Here is an 18,544-nt window from a genome sequence, read left to right on the forward strand (position 1 = left end):
TTACTTTGAAAAGAGTATACCGACATAGTAATCAACCAATATATAAGTGAAATATTAAATATGTTTTCCAACTGTATACTTGGGAAAGTCATATTATTCCCTCTCTTTACCATATAATAAATGTTGGAAAACATTCCAAATTGATTCAATAATTCCAACGATGCTGTCAAACGGTCATGGCATCCAAATTGGAAATTTGGGATATCATAAATCCTTTATTAGATCCTTAAAAAGGAATATGATTTATTTAGGTTATTAAAATCCCATACAATAACATAAGATGCAAAAATGGATCCCAATTAAATACTTTTGAATTTGTAAAAATCTTTCAACCATGTGATATAATTTGGATAGTCATATTAATCCACTATTTTGTTTAAAATTCAATCTTGGTGCGAAAAATTCAAACAAGTCCTGAAAAATTAAAAAATTCTCAAAAATTCTCAACAAAAATATGTTCAAATCAAACAAATTAGATAAAATAAATAATATTAATTAACATTCCAAATTGGGAAAATTTTGGGATGTTACATGGCGTTAGCCGGAAGGTGGTGCGGCTGGAGGCCAAAGAAGTCTAGAAACTGCCTAGTGAAATCGCTAGCCGGGAGAGCGAATCCATGTTCGAAGTGAGCAAGGAAGAGACACACTCACCAGGTTCAGGTGTCGGCACAACCTCGTCCCCGGGGATCCGGCACTCCACCTCCTCCGAGATCCGCCGGGTGCGGCGGAGCCAGTCGATATCCGCCGGCGAAACATCGGAGCCTTCCCATCCGGCGCGCTATGAGCCCGTCTTCTCCTCCACGTGCTGAACGGCGGGGTCGATGGTGGAGGCATCGCGAGAAGAAGACGCCATTGCTCGAAACCAGATCTAGGTTTAGGCGTCCGGCGAGGAGATGGCGGCGCAAGATGCAAGCGAGCAGGGAAATGGTGGCGAAGAGCTAGGCAAACACGCGCAAGGCTGCGGCGGTGAGCTGGGCTACCGGGAGCTAGGAGTCACGGCGAAAAAGGTGTTAGGTTCGTTGCATAGGAAACAAAAATTTCCTACGAGAAGTGCGGAAGAAAACCCAAGAATATATATACTAGATGTATGTAACGAGAGGGATCATGAACACCATACCCTCGTAGACCGCTAAGCGTTACGATCACGAGATCGTTGTTGGTGTAGTGGAACTTTCAATGAGATCAATCTCAGTGCCGAACGGACAGCACCTCCTTGGTATCCACACGTTCAGCTTCACGTTGTCTCCTCCTTCCTCGATCCAGCAAGCGAGAGGGAGAGGTAGATGAGATCCCGGCAGCACGACGGCGTGGTGACTATGGTGAATATTCTCACGGGCAGGGCTACGCCGTGCGCGTGAGAAGAGGAGGAGAGGAGGGCTCAGGGGAGAGAGATCCAACTGAAAGCTTTGGGGTGTCTCTCTCCCTTGCCCCCCCTTCTATTTATATAGGGGTAGAGGAGGCGTGGCCGGCCAGGACTATCCCGTGGCCAGGACTCTCCGGCGGCCAGGACTCTCATGCGGCCAGGACTCTCCCGCGGCCAGGACTCTCCTCCTGGCCGCATGGGCCCTGTGGGCTAGCCCCTCGGCCCATTAAGGCCAGGGTGCTCCCTCACAGGCCCATTTAGCCCAGGGATAGGTGGGCCTCAAGGTGGAACCCTCCGGAACCTTCTAGAAGCTTCCCGGTCAAAACCGGGAAATATTCCAAACTTTCCAGAACCCTGAAAACAACTTTCCATATATAAATCTTTATCTCCGGAACATTCCGGAGCTCCTCGTTGCGTCTAGGATCCCATCCAAGACTCCGAATCATAATTCGATATCATCATCATTTATCTCATCTAACCCAAGCAACATGAAACGTTAAGTGTGTGACCCTACGGGTTCGAGAACATGTGGACATGATCAAATATCAATAACCAATAGCGGGACCTGGATGTCCATAATAGTTCCCACATATTCCACGAAGATCTCATCGGTTGAACCACTATGTCGAGGATTCAATTAATCCAGTATCCAATTCTCTTTGTCTCGCGATATATTACTTGCCCGAGATTTGATCGTCGGTATCGCCATACCTAGTTTAATCTCGTTACCGGCAAGTTCTCTTTACTCGTTCCGTAATATAATACCCCCGCAACTAAACACATTAGTCGCATGCTTGCAAGCTCATTAGGATGTTATATTACCGAGAGGGCCCAGAGATATCTCTCCGTCACAAGGAGTGACAAATCCCAGTCTTGATCCATACAACCCAACAAGCACCTTCTGGATACCTGAAAAACACCTTTATGATCACCCAGTTACGAGATGACGGTTGATGCCCACAAAGTATTCTTCCGTTACTAGGGAGTGGCATGATCTCATGGTCTAAAGAAATAATACTTGACATAATAAAACATAAGCAACTTAAACTTAAGTGACACGATCAAAAGCTATGTTTAGGTTTGGGTCTGTCCATCACATCATTCTCCTAATGATATGATCTCGTTATTAAATGACAACACATGTCTATGGTTAGGAAACCTTAACCATCTTTAATCAACGAGCTAATCTAGTAGAGGCGTATTAGGGACACGGTATTTGTTTATTTATCCACACATGTATTTGAGTTTCCAATCAATACAATTATAGCATGGGCAATAAACATTTATCAAGAACAATGAAATATGATAATAACAAATTTATTATTGCCTCTAGGGCATATTTCCAACAGTCTCCCACTTGCACGAGAGTCAATAATCTAGTTTACATTGTAATAAATCTAACACCCATGGAGTCTTGGTGTTGATCATGTTTTGCTCGTGGAAGAGGTTTAGTCAACGGGTCTGCGACATTCAGATCCGTATGTACTTTGCAAATCTTTATGTCACCATCCTTGACATATTCACGAATAGTGTGAAACCGGCGTTTAATATGCTTGGAATTCTTGTGAGACCTCGGCTCCTTGGCGTTGGCTATGGCACCAGTGTTGTCACAATAGATGTCCATGGGATCCAACGCACTCGGAACCACACCAAGTTCAGATATGAACTCCTTCATCCAAACTCCTTCCTGTGCCGCTTCTGAAGCAGCCACATATTCCGCTTCAGTTGTTGATGCTGCCACAACGCTCTGCTTGGAACTCCTCCAGCTAACTGCACCACCATTCAAAATAAATACGTATCCGGATTGAGACTTAGAGTCATCCGGATCAGTGTCAAAACTAGCATCGACGTAACCCTTTACGACGAGCTGTTCGTCACCTCCATAAACGAGAAACATTTCTTTAGTCCTTTTTAGGTACTTAAGGATATTCTTAACTGCTGTCCAGTGTTCCACTCCTGGATCACTTTGGTACCTGCTAGTCAAACTAACAGCATGACACACGTCTGGTCTAGTACACAGCATGGCATACATAATAGAGCCTATGGCTGAGGCATAGGGGATACTATTCATCTTTTCTCTATCTTCTGCCGAAGCTGGACACTGAGTCTTACTCAATATCTTACCTTGCAACATGGGCAAGAACCCTTTCTTTGCTTGATCCATTTTGAACCTTTTCAAAACTTTGTCAAGGTATGTACTTTGTGTAAGTCCTATCAGGCGTCTTGATCTATCTCTATAAATCTTGATGCCTAATATGTAAGCTGCTTCACCAAGGTCTTTCATTGAAAAACTTTTATTCAAATAGTCTTTACCACTTTTAAGAAGTTCTATATCATTCCCAATCAGCAATATGTCATCCACATACAGTATTAGAAATGCTACAGAGCTCCCACTCACTTTCTTGTAAATACAAGCTTCTCCGTGAGTTTGGACAAATCCAAACCCTTTGATCACCTTATCAAAACGGAGATTCCAACTCCGAGATGCTTGCTTCAGCCCATAAATGGAACGCTGAAGTTTGCATACCTTATTAGCATCCTTAGGATTGACAAAACCTTTGGGCTGAACCATGTATAACTCTTCCTCAATGTGACCATTAAGGAACGCGGTTTTGACATCCATCTGCCAGATTTCGTAATCGAAAAATGCAGCAATTGCTAACATAATCCGAACAGACTTTAGCATCGCTACGGGTGAGAAAGTCTCATCGTAGTCAACTCCTTGAATTTGTCGAAAACCTTTTGCGACAAGTCGAGCTTTATAGACGGTAACATTTCCATCAGCATCTGTTTTCTTCTTGAAAATCCATTTGTTCTCAACGGCCTTTCGGTCATTTGGTAAGTCTACCAAAGTCCATACTTGGTTTTCATACATGGATCCCATTTCGGATTTTATGGCTTCTAACCATTTTTCGGAGTCTGGGCTCATCATTGCTTCCTCATAATTCGCAGGTTCATCGTTGTCCAACAACATGACATTCATGACACGAACATTGTACCACTCAGGAGTATTACGTGTTCTCGTCGACCTGCGAAGTTCAGTAGTTGTCTCATTCAAAACTTCATGATCATTATCATTAGCTTCCTCTCTAGCTGATGCAGGATGCACGGGAACAGTTTCTGGTGCTGCGCTACACTCAAATTCGAGAGAAGGTTCAATAACCTCATCGAGCTCTACCTTCCTCCCACTCACTTCTTTCGAGAGAAACTCCTTCTCTAGAAAAGACCCGTTCTTAGCGACAAACACTTTTCCTTCGGATCTGTGATAGAAGGTGTACCCAATTGTTTCTTTAGGGTATCCTATGAAGACGCATTTTTCTGACTTGGGTTCGAGCTTATCAGGTTGTAGCCTTTTTACATAAGCTTCGCATCCCCAAACTTTAAGAAAGGACAGCTTAGGTTTCTTGCCAAACCATAATTCATACGGTGTCGTTTCAACGGATTTAGATGGTGCCCTATTTAAAGTGAATGCGGCTGTCTCTAATGCATAACCCCAAAACGACAGTGGCAAATCAGTAAGAGACATCATAGACCGTACCATATCCAATAAAGTACGATTACGACGTTCGGACACACCATTGCGTTGTGGTGTTCCAGGCGGCGTAAGTTGTGAAACAATTCCACATTGTCTTAAATGCGTGCCAAACTCATAACTCAAATATTCACCTCCACGATCCGATCGTAGAAATTTAATTTTCTTGTTACGATGATTCTCCACTTCATTCTGAAATTCCTTGAATTTTTCAAATGTCTCAGACTTGTTTTTCATTAAGTAAATATACCCATATCTACTCAAGTCATCTGTGAAGGTTAGGAAGTAACGATATCCACCGCACGTTGTAACACTCATTGGTCTGCACACATCAGTATGTATGATCTCCAACAAGTCACTGGCCCGTTCCATTATGCCTGAAAACAGGGTTCTAGTCATCTTACCCATGAGGCATGGTTCACATGTATCAAATGATTCAAAATCAAGTGATTCAAGTAGTCCATCAGAATGGAGTTTCTTCATGCGTTTTATACCAATATGACCTAGACGGCAGTGCCACAAATATGTTGAACTATCATTATCCACTTTGCACCTTTTGGCATTAACATTATGAATATGTGTGTCACTACTATCGAGACTTAATACAAATAAACCATTCACAAGTGGTGCATGACCATAAAAGATATTACTCATATAAATCGAACAACCATTATTCTCTGATTTAAATGAATAACCGTCTTGCATTAAACAAGATCCTGATATAATGTTCATGCTCAACGCAGGCACCAAATAACAATTACTAAGGTTTAAAACTAATCCCGAAGATAAATGTAGAGGGAGCGTGCCGACGGCGATCACATCAACTTTTGATCCATTCCCGACGCGCATAGTCACCTCATCTCTTGCTAGTCTTCGTTTATTCTGTAGCTCCTGTTTCGAGTTACAAATGTGAGCAACTGAACCAGTATCAAATACCCAGGTGCTACTACGAGTACTAGTAAGGTACACATCAATAACATGTATATCAAATATACCTTTGACGTTGCCAGCCTTCTTATCTGCCAAGTACTTGGGGCAGTTACGCTTCCAGTGGCCAGTCCCCTTGCAGTAGAAGCACTCAGTATCCGGCTTAGGTCCAGATTTGGGCTTCTTCGCGGGAGTGGCAACAGTTTTGCCACCTTTCTTGAAATTTCCCTTCTTACCCTTTGCCTTCTTGAAACTGGTGGTCTTATTGACCATCAACACTTGATGCTCCTTTTTGATTTCCACCTCCGCGGTTTTTAACATCGCGAGGAGCTGAGGAAGTGTCCTATCCATCCCTTGCATATTGTAGTTCACCACAAAACTTTTATAGCTAGGTGGTAGTGACTGAAGAACCCGGTCAATGCCTAATTCATTAGGAATCTCAATTCCCAGTTGTCTCAGGCGGTCGGCGTACCCAGACATTCTGAGCACGTGCTCGCTAACAGAGCTGTTCTCCTCCATCTTGCAGTTAAAGAACCTTTCGGAGGCATCATACCTCTCCACACGGGCTTGGGTCTGAAATAAAGTATTCAGTTCCCCAATCATAGCATATGCCGAGTGGTGCTCAAAACGCTTTTGGAGCTCAGGTTCCATACCAAGCAAGAGGCCGCACCTAACTACATTGTGGTCCTCAGGTTGAGTCAGCCAAACGTTCCTAACGTCAGCAGACTCAGTTGCTGCGGGTTCTGCACCAAGCGCTGCATCAAAAACATAAGCCTTTTTGGCAGCTTCGAGGATAATCCTCACATTCCGGAACCAGTCCGTAAAGTTACTTCCATTGGACTTCAGTTTATCTTTCTCTAGGAGAGTATTCATATTGAACGTAGTACGAGCCATTGATCTACAGCATATTTGCAAAGGCAATTAGACTAAGTTCATGATAATAAGTTCAAGCTAATCAAATTACTAATGAACTCCCACTAAAAACAACATCCCTCGGGTTGTTTAGTGACACATGATCCAAATCCACTACACCAAGTCCGATCATCACGTGAGATGGAGTAGCTTCAATGGTAAACATCAGCATGTTGATCACATCATTCATATGACTCATGTTTAACCTTTCGGTTCCTTGTGTTCCGAGGCCATGTCTGTACATGCTAGGCTCGTCAAGTTAACCAAAGTATTCCTGCATGTGGTGCTTCAAAACGACGAACTTTTGCAACGGTGCATACTAAGGAAGAACACATTATTATCTTGATATTAACAATGAGGGATCATCTTATAATGCTACCGTCAACTAAGCAAAATAAGATGCATAAAAGGGATAAACATCACATGCATAAATAATGTGACATGATATGGTCTTCTCTTCGTGTGCCTTTGATCTCCATCTCCAAAGCACGGGCACGATCTCCATCATCACCAGCATGGCGCCTAGGTCCTCGGGCGTCATGTATAGTTGCCTCCACCAACTATTGCTACTACGACTATTGCTACTACTAGCGATAAAGTAAAGCAATTACATGGCGATTAAATCATTGACACGAAGGTCATACAATAATTAATGAGACAACCATACGGCTCCTGCCGGTTGCCAAACTCATCGACACGCAAGTCGTGAAATATTACAAAACATGATCATCTCATACATCAAATATATTATATCATATCTTGGCCATACCACATCACATGCCCCTGCAAAAACAAGTTAGACGCTTCTACTTTGTTGTTGCATGTTTTACGTGGCTTTAGGGGCTGCACTAAAAGAACCGTTCTTACTTACGCAAAAGCCACAACGGTGATATACAAATTGCTTATTAACCATATAGGCCTCCCATTGCAAATCAGATTTCAACTATAGTGGGAGAGACAGACACCCGCCAGCCGCCTTATGCAATACAAGTTGCATGTTAATTGCGGAACTGGTCTCTTGTGCGAAGACAACTAAGGTTGGTCCAAGCCGCTTCATCCCACTATCCCGCAAAATCCGATAGTGCACAAAGGAGGTAGCAATATGAACATCAACGCCCACAACTAAATTGTGTTCTACTCGTACAAAACATCTACGCATAGATCTAGCTCTGATACCACTGTTAGGTTCGTTGCATAGGAAACAAAAATTTCCTACGAGAAGTGCGGAAGAAAACCCAAGAATATATATACTAGATGTATGTAACGAGAGGGATCATGAACACCATACCCTCGTAGACCGCTAAGCGTTACGATCACGAGATCGTTGTTGGTGTAGTGGAACTTTCAATGAGATCAATGTCAGTGCCGAACGGACAGCACCTCCTTGGTATCCACACGTTCAGCTTCACGTTGTCTCCTCCTTCCTCGATCCAGCAAGCGAGAGGGAGAGGTAGACGAGATCCCGGCAGCACGACGGCGTGGTGACTATGGTGAATATTCTCACGGGCAGGGCTACGCCGTGCGCGTGAGAAGAGGAGGAGAGGAGGGCTCAGGGGAGAGAGATCCAACTGAAAGCTTTGGGGTGTCTCTCTCCCTTGCCCCCCCTTCTATTTATATAGGGGTAGAGGAGGCGTGGCCGGCCAGGACTATCCCGTGGCCAGGACTCTCCGGCGGCCAGGACTCTCATGCGGCCAGGACTCTCCCGCGGCCAGGACTCTCCTCCTGGCCGCATGGGCCCTGTGGGCTAGCCCCTCGGCCCATTAAGGCCAGGGTGCTCCCTCACAGGCCCATTTAGCCCAGGGATAGGTGGGCCTCAAGGTGGAACCCTCCGGATCCCTCCGGAACCTTCTAGAAGCTTCCCGGTCAAAACCGGGAAATATTCCAAACTTTCCAGAACCCTGAAAACAACTTTCCATATATAAATCTTTATCTCCGGAACATTCCGGAGCTCCTCGTTGCGTCTAGGATCCCATCCAAGACTCCGAATCATAATTCGATATCATCATCATTTATCTCATCTAACCCAAGCAACATGAAACGTTAAGTGTGTGACCCTACGGGTTCGAGAACATGTGGACATGATCAAATATCAATAACCAATAGCGGGACCTGGATGTCCATAATAGTTCCCACATATTCCACGAAGATCTCATCGGTTGAACCACTATGTCGAGGATTCAATTAATCCAGTATCCAATTCTCTTTGTCTCGCGATATATTACTTGCCCGAGATTTGATCGTCGGTATCGCCATACCTAGTTTAATCTCGTTACCGGCAAGTTCTCTTTACTCGTTCCGTAATATAATACCCCCGCAACTAAACACATTAGTCGCATGCTTGCAAGCTCATTAGGATGTTATATTACCGAGAGGGCCCAGAGATATCTCTCCGTCACAAGGAGTGACAAATCCCAGTCTTGATCCATACAACCCAACAAGCACCTTCTGGATACCTGAAAAACACCTTTATGATCACCCAGTTACGAGATGACGGTTGATGCCCACAAAGTATTCTTCCGTTACTAGGGAGTGGCATGATCTCATGGTCTAAAGAAATAATACTTGACATAATAAAACATAAGCAACTTAAACTTAAGTGACACGATCAAAAGCTATGTTTAGGTTTGGGTCTGTCCATCACATCATTCTCCTAATGATATGATCTCGTTATTAAATGACAACACATGTCTATGGTTAGGAAACCTTAACCATCTTTAATCAACGAGCTAATCTAGTAGAGGCGTATTAGGGACACGGTATTTGTTTATTTATCCACACATGTATTTGAGTTTCCAATCAATACAATTATAGCATGGGCAATAAACATTTATCAAGAACAATGAAATATGATAATAACAAATTTATTATTGCCTCTAGGGCATATTTCCAACAAGAGGAGCTCTGAGCTAGCGGCAATGGTGAGGCGCGCGAGAGCAGTGAAGAGCAAGGGGCGTTGGGAGAGAGTGAAGGGTTTTCACCCCGCCCCTTCCCCTTATTTATAACCGTGGCGCACTAATGGGGCACGGATCTTCCGCGCCCACGATCACCGTGGCCAAGGGTAAGGCCACGCACGATCCTGGGGGCAATCAACCCCATTAATGGCGCACGCGTGCGGTTACTGCGCGACGTGGCGTAGTAAATCCCGATGGATCCGGGGAGATAAGGATCCGCGCAGGAACCGAGATTCCCTCTTAATGGCCTGCCGGTTTACTGTCCGATGGGACGACACGCTCGCCTCAAAAAGCGTGTCGGTAGTACTTCGGGTCTTATCTTCCCGTTATTTAAGCAGAGCGCAGAGTACAAGCGACAGGTGGCATTAATGTCGGCAGAAACGAGTTTTCTACTGCCGGCAGCGAGGAAGAAAGGAATCTCGACTCAGGGCTGAATAAGCATGCCGACTAGATATGTCGGAGTGGCCTGATCTCGGCTAAGAAAAGCTCGGGATTGTTTTGGCATCTTCCTTGGCTCAGCCCTACTAGGCTTTGGTGGCTCGAGTTGTGGGAAACTGTCGTGGCCCGACATCTTTTCTTGTCGGACCGCCACAGCTTCGGGGACTAGTGTCGGGGGGATGACCCCGGGTAGGGCCATGACGACACACATTAGCCGAGATGACGAGGCCAATGCTGGCACAGGCGTGTACGCCGGCATCCTTAAGCCGAACTAATACCAGGCCGGCATACTAAGGATATGCCGGCATGTCAATCTTGTCTTATGTGATTGCAGGATAGGCACGAGCAGTCCGATCTTGGCCTGCGCCGAGACACGTCAATGGTCTTATCCTTATCACATGGCGCAAAGTAAAGCAGCGCCCTCTTTATCACGGGAAAGCAGTCGTTGCTCATGTCGCGGTGCCAAGCGACTGCGCAAAGAAGCACCGAAAGAGGATCGATAACGGAAGCCAGCGCGTGGCTACAGTGCGTGTTGCCAGACGCCAGGAAAAGTAAAGTTGTCTTGTCCCATGCCGTGCGCCCCGGAGGGAACCGAGGGGCCTGCTCGGTGGGGCCCGTAGAAGATAACGTTAACCTTTGGTCCACATGTCAGTATGACATTGGCGGTCAATAAATAGGAGCACTACCCGTCCGAGGAGAGGGGTCCTTCATTTAGTCATCTAGGGGTTCCCCTTCTTCTTCTTCTTCCTCAAGAAACAGCTCAAGGAGCTTCGTTGTAACCGCCGGTATCTCGGAAAATACCACAAAGAAGGAGTACGATATTTACCTCATAAAGAGGGTTCCGAACCTGGGTAAATCTGTGTGTGTTCTTCTGTTGTGCGCGGTTCTCATCACGTCCTCCCTCCTCCGATTCCTCCTTCATCCATCGGTCCCAACATAAGCCACCCTATGGCATCTGCCGGGACACCACCACCACAAGGGTGCCGCTGCCTGTCCCCTCCTGCAGGGGCTGGCCCTCATCAGCGGCTGCGGACTGTGCCGTTTGCATGGCTATTCCCGCAGCACTCGCCACTGTCCCGACAGGCCCGGTGGTGGCTCGCTAGGGCACCTCGGTAGGCGTGGTGTCTGCCGGGGGGTGCAGATGGAACTTCCGCGACGGCTGTGCAACAAGATACGCGAGTCAGCTTGGGAAAACAGTGTAATCAAAAGTAAAAGACCATAGCAAGAAGTAGTACAGTACCTTGCTGCGCCTCGTCTCCGGCGGTATGTGCGGCTCCATCACCCGCGCCCCCGCCGGTTGCCGGGATGTCCCCGCTAACTGCCACTGACCCCACAAGCTACTTGGCATAAGAAAGCAATTGTGCATTAGCTAAGCCACAGGATATCGAGTTGCGGGGGTACCTGCTCCCGGGCCAGTGCTCTGCGGCGGAGGATGCCGCCGATACTCCCGCCGTGTCGGCGGCGTCTTTGCCTTCACCACCCGTGGTCGGGCGTGGCTTCTTGGCCAGGGCTGCCGACGAAGTGCTAGGCTGCCCCCTCTTCTTGGAGGACCTGCAGAAGTGCATAAATGAGTTAACAAAACCCGTGAAAATCAAGAAAACAAAAATGCTTAGAGGAAAGTAGAATTACCCCGGCGGGTTGAGCTTGAGCACCCGGTCCGCCAGGATTATCCTCCTCGGTGGTCTCCTTTGTCCGGGCGGAGCCAGCGGAGCCGCCGGTGTGGCAGGGGTGGATTAGGTTGTCGCCCCGCTACCGGCGGGAACTGCGGTCCCCGCATCCGACGGAGGTGCTTGGGGCGGCGGGCTCGCCTCCCGCTCGCTCGCCCTTTACGCCGCCGACCGCCTCACCATGGGGACGTCATCTTTGTCGTCGTCCTCCTCCTCCGGTGCGCCCTTGCCAGATTCCCGGGGAGTGTCATCATCATCCTCAGAGTCTCCTCCGACACCGGAGCGAAGAGTCATCGTCGGAGTCCGAGTCCTCCGACCCGGCGGAGTCCAGGTCCGAGTCCTCCCCCTCCCCCGGCTACGTTGCTGGCTCCTTGCTGGGGCGGGTCCGGGGCTGCGGAGGGGAGGCCCTCGACGTGGAATCCTCCATGAGCCCCCACTCGCCGCAGAATGGAAAGTCCCGAACTCCCGGGTTCGGGACCCCAGCATGGAGCGCATGCGCTCCAAGCGGCAGTAACTGGAAGGCTTCGTCCTGGCCGGTGATGCCCTTAACCCAGAACTGGATCCCATCCTGGGTCAAGTCCTTGCGGGGGTGTAGCTGGGTCCGGTCGTTCAACCTGGTGTACATCAAGCCGGATGTGAGCGCCGCTGCAGGGGAGCTATGCACCTCCCGATGAAGTTACGCACCACATCCGTGTCTGTGAGCCCGGCCTCACGGAGCGCCTTGATCTTGGCGCAGATCAGGGCCAGCTCATCGCCCTTCAGGTCGCGGTACGTCCAGTCCTTCGAGCCCTTCGGCGGCCCGAGGGGCTCCTCGTGGAAGTGCTGGAGCTCGTCGATGCACATCCAGCCCCAATCATGGTGCCACTCGTTCTCGATCTTCTTTTTCCCCGGATGGATGAACTCCGACTTCAGCTTGTCACGGAACTGGAACACTACACCCGAGGACAGGGGAGCCTTGGCCTCCGTCGGGTAGTAGTAGTGGCAGAACAGCGCCACCGATGGCATCAACCCCACGAACGCTTCACAGAGGTGTTGGAAAACAACCAATGTGAAGAAGGACGTGGGGTGAACCAGGGCCAGGATGAGCCCGTAGGTCTCCATGATAGAAGAAAGGAAGGAGTGCGGCGGCACGCACCCGGCAAGGACAAACTGCGCAAAGACCCGGAAGTACTGCGTGTCGCGCTCCACGCTGACGGGGAAGACCCGCGTTGGCCCGTACTCGTTGTGCTTGGTGGCTAGCTCCAAGGTCAGCTTCTCCACCCCCTCGCCGATGTACCCGGGGGAGAAGAAGGCGAACTTGGCTCAAATCTCCTCGTCCTTCCGTGCTCTCTCCGACATCTCCTTCTTGGAGACCTTCTTGCTCTTCTCCCCTTTGCTGGTGTTGCCCTTGGAGCGATTTTGGCCCTTGGAAGACATTGGCGGAGTTGAGGGGCGAGCTTGACAAGCGTTGGGGCACGGTGAGCTCAGGAGGCAATGGCAGAAGCGAGAGCAGTGGGGGTGCCTTAGCGCTGCCGGCCTTGCAACGAACACCCCCATGATCGGCAATTAAGTGCCCTAAAGTTTCGGAGAAATCAAGACAAGGTGCGCGACGTGGCCTTTACTCCCTGTTAATCATGGGGGATGAGGCAGGAGATCGTGCACCCGAGTGGTTTGCTCAGTTGAGTGGAACCAAGGATGTGGCCAACGGGGCCGGGTACCAGGACTTTCAGCTAGGACCCATGCGTCAGCTAGGGCGTAGCCTGGCAACCGACCAAGGACAACACTACCCGGAAACTCAAGGTTGCCGATCCACACCCGGGGGCTACTGTCGCACCAGGGGCCCACGGGGTCCCACTGGCAAGACGCGTGGGTCACAATGAACGAGGTCCCGCAAGGCCTGCTTCCCGGGAAGGGCGAACCCGGGAAGTCCACCCCCGAGATAGTAGTTAACGGGGTTACGAGAAGGCACTCACTGGCAAGACCATCACATTAGAGGTTGAAAGCTCTGACACCATTGACAACGTCAAGACCAAGATCGAGAATAGGAAAGATATCCACCTCAGCGGCTGCCCGGGAAGCTTGGCCTCGGCAAGGTAACAGCACGCTGCCCCCGCAACATCCCAGGCACCTATGTTGGGGTGCTTCCTGGCTACCCGTGCTCGGTCCTGCAAGTTGGTTCAGCAGAACAGTGAAGACAGCAGAGGCAGTGCATTTAATACACCGACAGGAGTCACATCGGCAGGTCTAGTCTTGCTCAGCAAGGCTACATCGGCTACCCTAAAGCTCATTTTATTTACCATGTACAGTAGCCTGGGCACTGCATGAAGCCTAGCGAGGACCGACAGTAGGATAGGATTTGTGGTGTTGACACGCGTGTAGTTAACGTGTCACGTTGCATGCATCGGCACCTGTGGTATCACCATGTTTATAAAAGGAGGACCAATGCCACCGGTCAAAGGGTTGAGCATTCATCCAAGTAGACCAGCCCTTAGAGGGACAAGTAGCAACGCCTGGGAACCCCCCGGCAACCTGTAAGCACTCAAACTAGTGAATACATCTCTAAGCAGGACGTAGGGTGTTACACCTCCGGGTGGCCCAAACATGGGTAAAACCACGTGTCCACACTTCGTGTCCATAGTCACGCCGGCGATCGCCGAAGTGATCCCTTCACCCTCCACCGAACCAAAAAGGGGTGTCCAACATCCCCAGTGCCGGACTTTCGGGCTCCGACAGAGTTCCATTGGCATGGTGAGTTGTTAATTAGAGAAAGTTTTTCAATTTTCATGGGAAAACAAATTTTCCCCATTTTGCACATAGACGGAGAAGGGTTTCACTGGGAAGCGATATGCCCAAGCTCCATTCATATTGCATCCTTCTCTTGTATACATGTGGCCCACCACATTTAATGGGTCTTCAAGGATTTTAAAAGATTTTCACATTGTTTAGCTAGTCACCACCATTTTTTGTAATTAATGACCAGAGAAAGTAATAATAGGATATTGTTGTTAGAAAATGATGGGATCTGACGTGGAGCCATGTCAGGGGCATGGAATGCCACTATAAAAAATTCAAGTCGTTTGGAGAAAGTTGGGAAACACTTGGGTTCACAAAAAAAACCTCATCATATAAAAAAAAACTTGAAAGCACATGCGCCTCATTATATAAGTAGTGAAAGAATTTTAGAGTTACTGTAGAAAATTGAAACCTTTTTTTATCAAAACTGCTATTTATTAGGATTTAAATGCAATTTCTTGCTATTTTGAGCAAATAAATTCAAAATTACCTAAACAATCTGAATTCTTGCATGTATATTATAGGTACGCAAGGCTGGTGATAAAGTTTGGCATTATGTGGACACGAGTAGGTTTGTAGATACTCTGTAGTGGGTGGATCTCTCACGATGAATTGTAGATGTTAAAGGCAAGCTACAAATATTGTGATGGCTTATGTGGACAACACACTCAAGACATTTTCTAAAAACCGCACGCAATATTTTTGAGTTCTGTAAAGTTGTACATGTTTATCTCTTTTCCAAAAGTTTGGTTCAACGTTGCTGTTTAATGGAATGATCCCGCATAATGTCTCTTAGACACTAAAGTGAAACTATGATGTGCGTAATGAATATTTTCAAACATGCTCGAGACTTTTTCTACATGAGTGACACAACATATTTTGAAAATTTGGAAAAAATTGCTTATAAATTGTCTTATAATCTAACAAAATATGGTACTTCCTCCGACATATATTAATTGTCTCAAATTTGTGCAATTCAGGATGTATCTATGCCTAAAACACGTCTAAATACATGTAATATTTCGACAAATGGATCGGAGGGAGTAACAAGATTCAATAAAAGTCTATAAAAATAAAAACTGCATCTCCCAATCTTTCCCTCCCACTAGTTAGGTGCCCGTGCGTTGCAACGGAAGCACGCGAAAGTAGTCGGGTATTGTTTGAAAAACCTAATTAACTTTCCCTTCTGTGTTACCGAATCATAACACTCTCTCTACTATAATCTGCTCCTTAGATCATTGACATGATCTCAAATGTGATTTCTGGCCACCAATTTATTTAAAACTTAAGTCAAACAATAAGCATCATAAAAGTATATTTCGAGTTAGATTTAGTAGTATCAAGTTGATGTTCTAAATGTTCACAACTGATAATAATAATAATATATATTTTTGAACAGATAATAAAGCATAAAATGTTTGATCAGCACATATATTGAAAGGACGAGCTTTTGGAGTGCGGTTCTCGTAATAAAATCAGTTCAAATGACTTAACATGTTGAGATATTTCTGGTAATCATCAAGTTGTTGTCAACACAAAGCATAAAGCCCTTATAATTGCTTAAAGAAAACTTTTGTGCAAAAAGAATTTCTTAAGAAAAACTGCTAGCTTCAATTTTGGGTGTAGAAAGACTCCAGGTTAACACTTAATTAAGTGAATAAGGAATCCGATCTCCTTATCATTGCAGCAAATGAGTAAATCTTTCACCAGTCAAACTTCTCAAAGTTCGTGTTGGTTTGCCAAATAGTTCACAGGAGATAGCAAAAAGTTAAAATGAATAGACTCCCAACACAATCACATATTAGTTTGCCCACACAACAAATGCTTCAGAACCAACCCCAGCTGCACATCCCATTCAACACTGTGACTCTCTATTGTAGATACCTGGTGAAGACTTCATCCAACAAAGCTGCTCCCAAATTGAATGAATTTAGCCACAAAATTTTTGTCAATCTAAAATAACATACAAGTAGCAATAGAACATGTATTACAGAATTCAACCATCTATCTTTAATGATTAATGATGCCTACATAATAAGAAAATATCGAAGCATTCCATCCCATAATCAGATCACAGATGTAGTCATTCTTTTTTTTCTGTTTTGAAACAGGAAACATAGCTATATGCATTCAGACAGATTGTGTTGGCAACATCTATACAAGAGAATTTTTTCATTTTGGTACCAACTTGATTTGCAGAAGAAAAACAAGGTACTTAAATAAGAATGCCATGTTTCTTTCTGGTTTCTGCTAGTGTGTCTTGGGACTGCAACACTAAGACTACACTTTGTTTAACAAATACCCCTAGCAAACGGTTAATGCAGGGAAAAAAAGCACTCTAGAGGATTTCAAATGAAGTACTTAAAGGATTTCAGTCTGAACTCCTTACTGGGTCTCTTTCAATCAGATGACACAGGAACAGCTTGAGGAGACAAGATAAAAAGTTGCCGTGCATACCTAACTGATTTGTATTTTTAATGTCATGTAAAGCATTACTGTCATTAATCAATCTGAGAAGTAATCATGAAACGGCTACAAATTAGAAATGAATATGTCAATGTTACAGAGACGACGAAAGGAGAAAACAATACCTTCTTGAAAGCAGCAGATTAACGAATACTCAGTACCTATGCAAGTATAATTCTCATATGCCACTGCCTATGCAAGTATATCTCTTTCGAATGTGGATTTTTTTCCCCCGTGGGCTATATCCCCAATTTGTGACCGTGCAATTGAGTCTCTAGATTACACAAATTTGGAGCTTGTCCATTGCTGCTGCACCCTCCATCCCGGTGCATTTAACTCCTCCGATGCATTTAATTCCACCTACTACTGCGACCAGCTTTTAATGCGCTCGAACACACTGCTTTGAAAGCATGTTTAAGTAAGAATTGTTCTAGCTGAAACGATTAAACTGATCGATTCTTCATGTAATAAAAATTATACTACTTTCTCCGTCCAACAAAGGATGTCTCAACTTACAAATTTTGTACTGAGGAAGTAGATACATCAAAATTTTGACAAACGATTATGCTGATAGTTAAGACCTTTGTACTGACGGAAAGAAATACAGCCCGCGAATAAAAAAGGAAAAGTAGCACTACACATTAGAAAGTTATTGTGACCCCAAAGAAACACTAGCTACATGTACATATTAACCAAAATACTTTGCCAGTCCATGTGTACATTGTGCCTCACTTACCAGTCTCGACTAAGCCGTACTGTCTCATTAATAAATATGTTCGGAGCCATTAGTGCATGCAGGTCGTCACATGCTTTATGTAACTTCTGGTTCAGCATCTGCTCCCCTTCCCAAGCAACACATGCCACCGCGTCGACCTAATTAAGGTACCTTGAGCACCGGCTGGTACGAATCAAGGAGCACTGACGGACGGTGGATGCAGGGGTGGTATAGCCCACTGGTGGCACCAACATATTATCCTTATCAAGTGAAGCTGTAGAAAGTAGAGAGGAGATGAGTCGAGGGTATTTTTATTGATTATAAGTTTGAGTCTATATATACTCAAGGAAACGATGGGAGGAAGATATGGTTATCGGGGACATACCTACCCATCAGTAGTTGTTAATTCGTTTTCCCTGATTCTAACACCTCCCTTCCCTCCTCTCGTATCTTTCAATTATCTTGAAAATCTCCTCAAAATCTTGTGGGAAAAATATGTGTTAAGAAGAGTAGTATTTGTATATAGTTAAAACTCCTTCAAACTATGTGTTTGCATCTGTTCAACACAAGTACCATAACATGATATTCATAAATATGTCCCTCTAGCTGGGCATGGCCAAGCGAAAAGAGAGGAAAAATGATCACGGAAACCGCGGAGAAACCAGCAATGATGTCGGAGTTAACTGATGGTGGTTGTATGCCATAGAATGTTTGGAGGAGACAACCTCTTGCCCCAAAATAGTAGTGCTCCCAGCCTTTATAACAACCATGCATTACGATCATCACACCATACATACGCAT

At 46.0% G+C, this 18,544-nt stretch overlaps 1 protein-coding gene across 1 annotated transcript; it reads right to left on the reverse strand.

The window, feature by feature from the left end:
• Nucleotides 1-3,140: 3,140 nt before the first annotated feature.
• LOC112271631 lies at nt 3,141-12,795 on the reverse strand (the record flags this gene model as incomplete). Its single annotated transcript, XM_024461353.1, has 7 exons — nt 12,455-12,795; nt 11,569-11,674; nt 6,558-6,677; nt 5,891-6,461; nt 4,113-5,029; nt 3,598-3,818; nt 3,141-3,186 (listed from the first exon to the last, which is right to left on the reverse strand). Coding segments are annotated over exons 1-7 (2,322 nt in total), but the record flags the coding sequence as incomplete, so codon positions are not given.
• Nucleotides 12,796-18,544: the final 5,749 nt, after the last annotated feature.

Source organism: Brachypodium distachyon, chromosome 3 (genome assembly GCF_000005505.3).
Source record: "Brachypodium distachyon strain Bd21 chromosome 3, Brachypodium_distachyon_v3.0, whole genome shotgun sequence".
Taxonomy (NCBI): Eukaryota; Viridiplantae; Streptophyta; class Magnoliopsida; order Poales; family Poaceae; genus Brachypodium; species Brachypodium distachyon.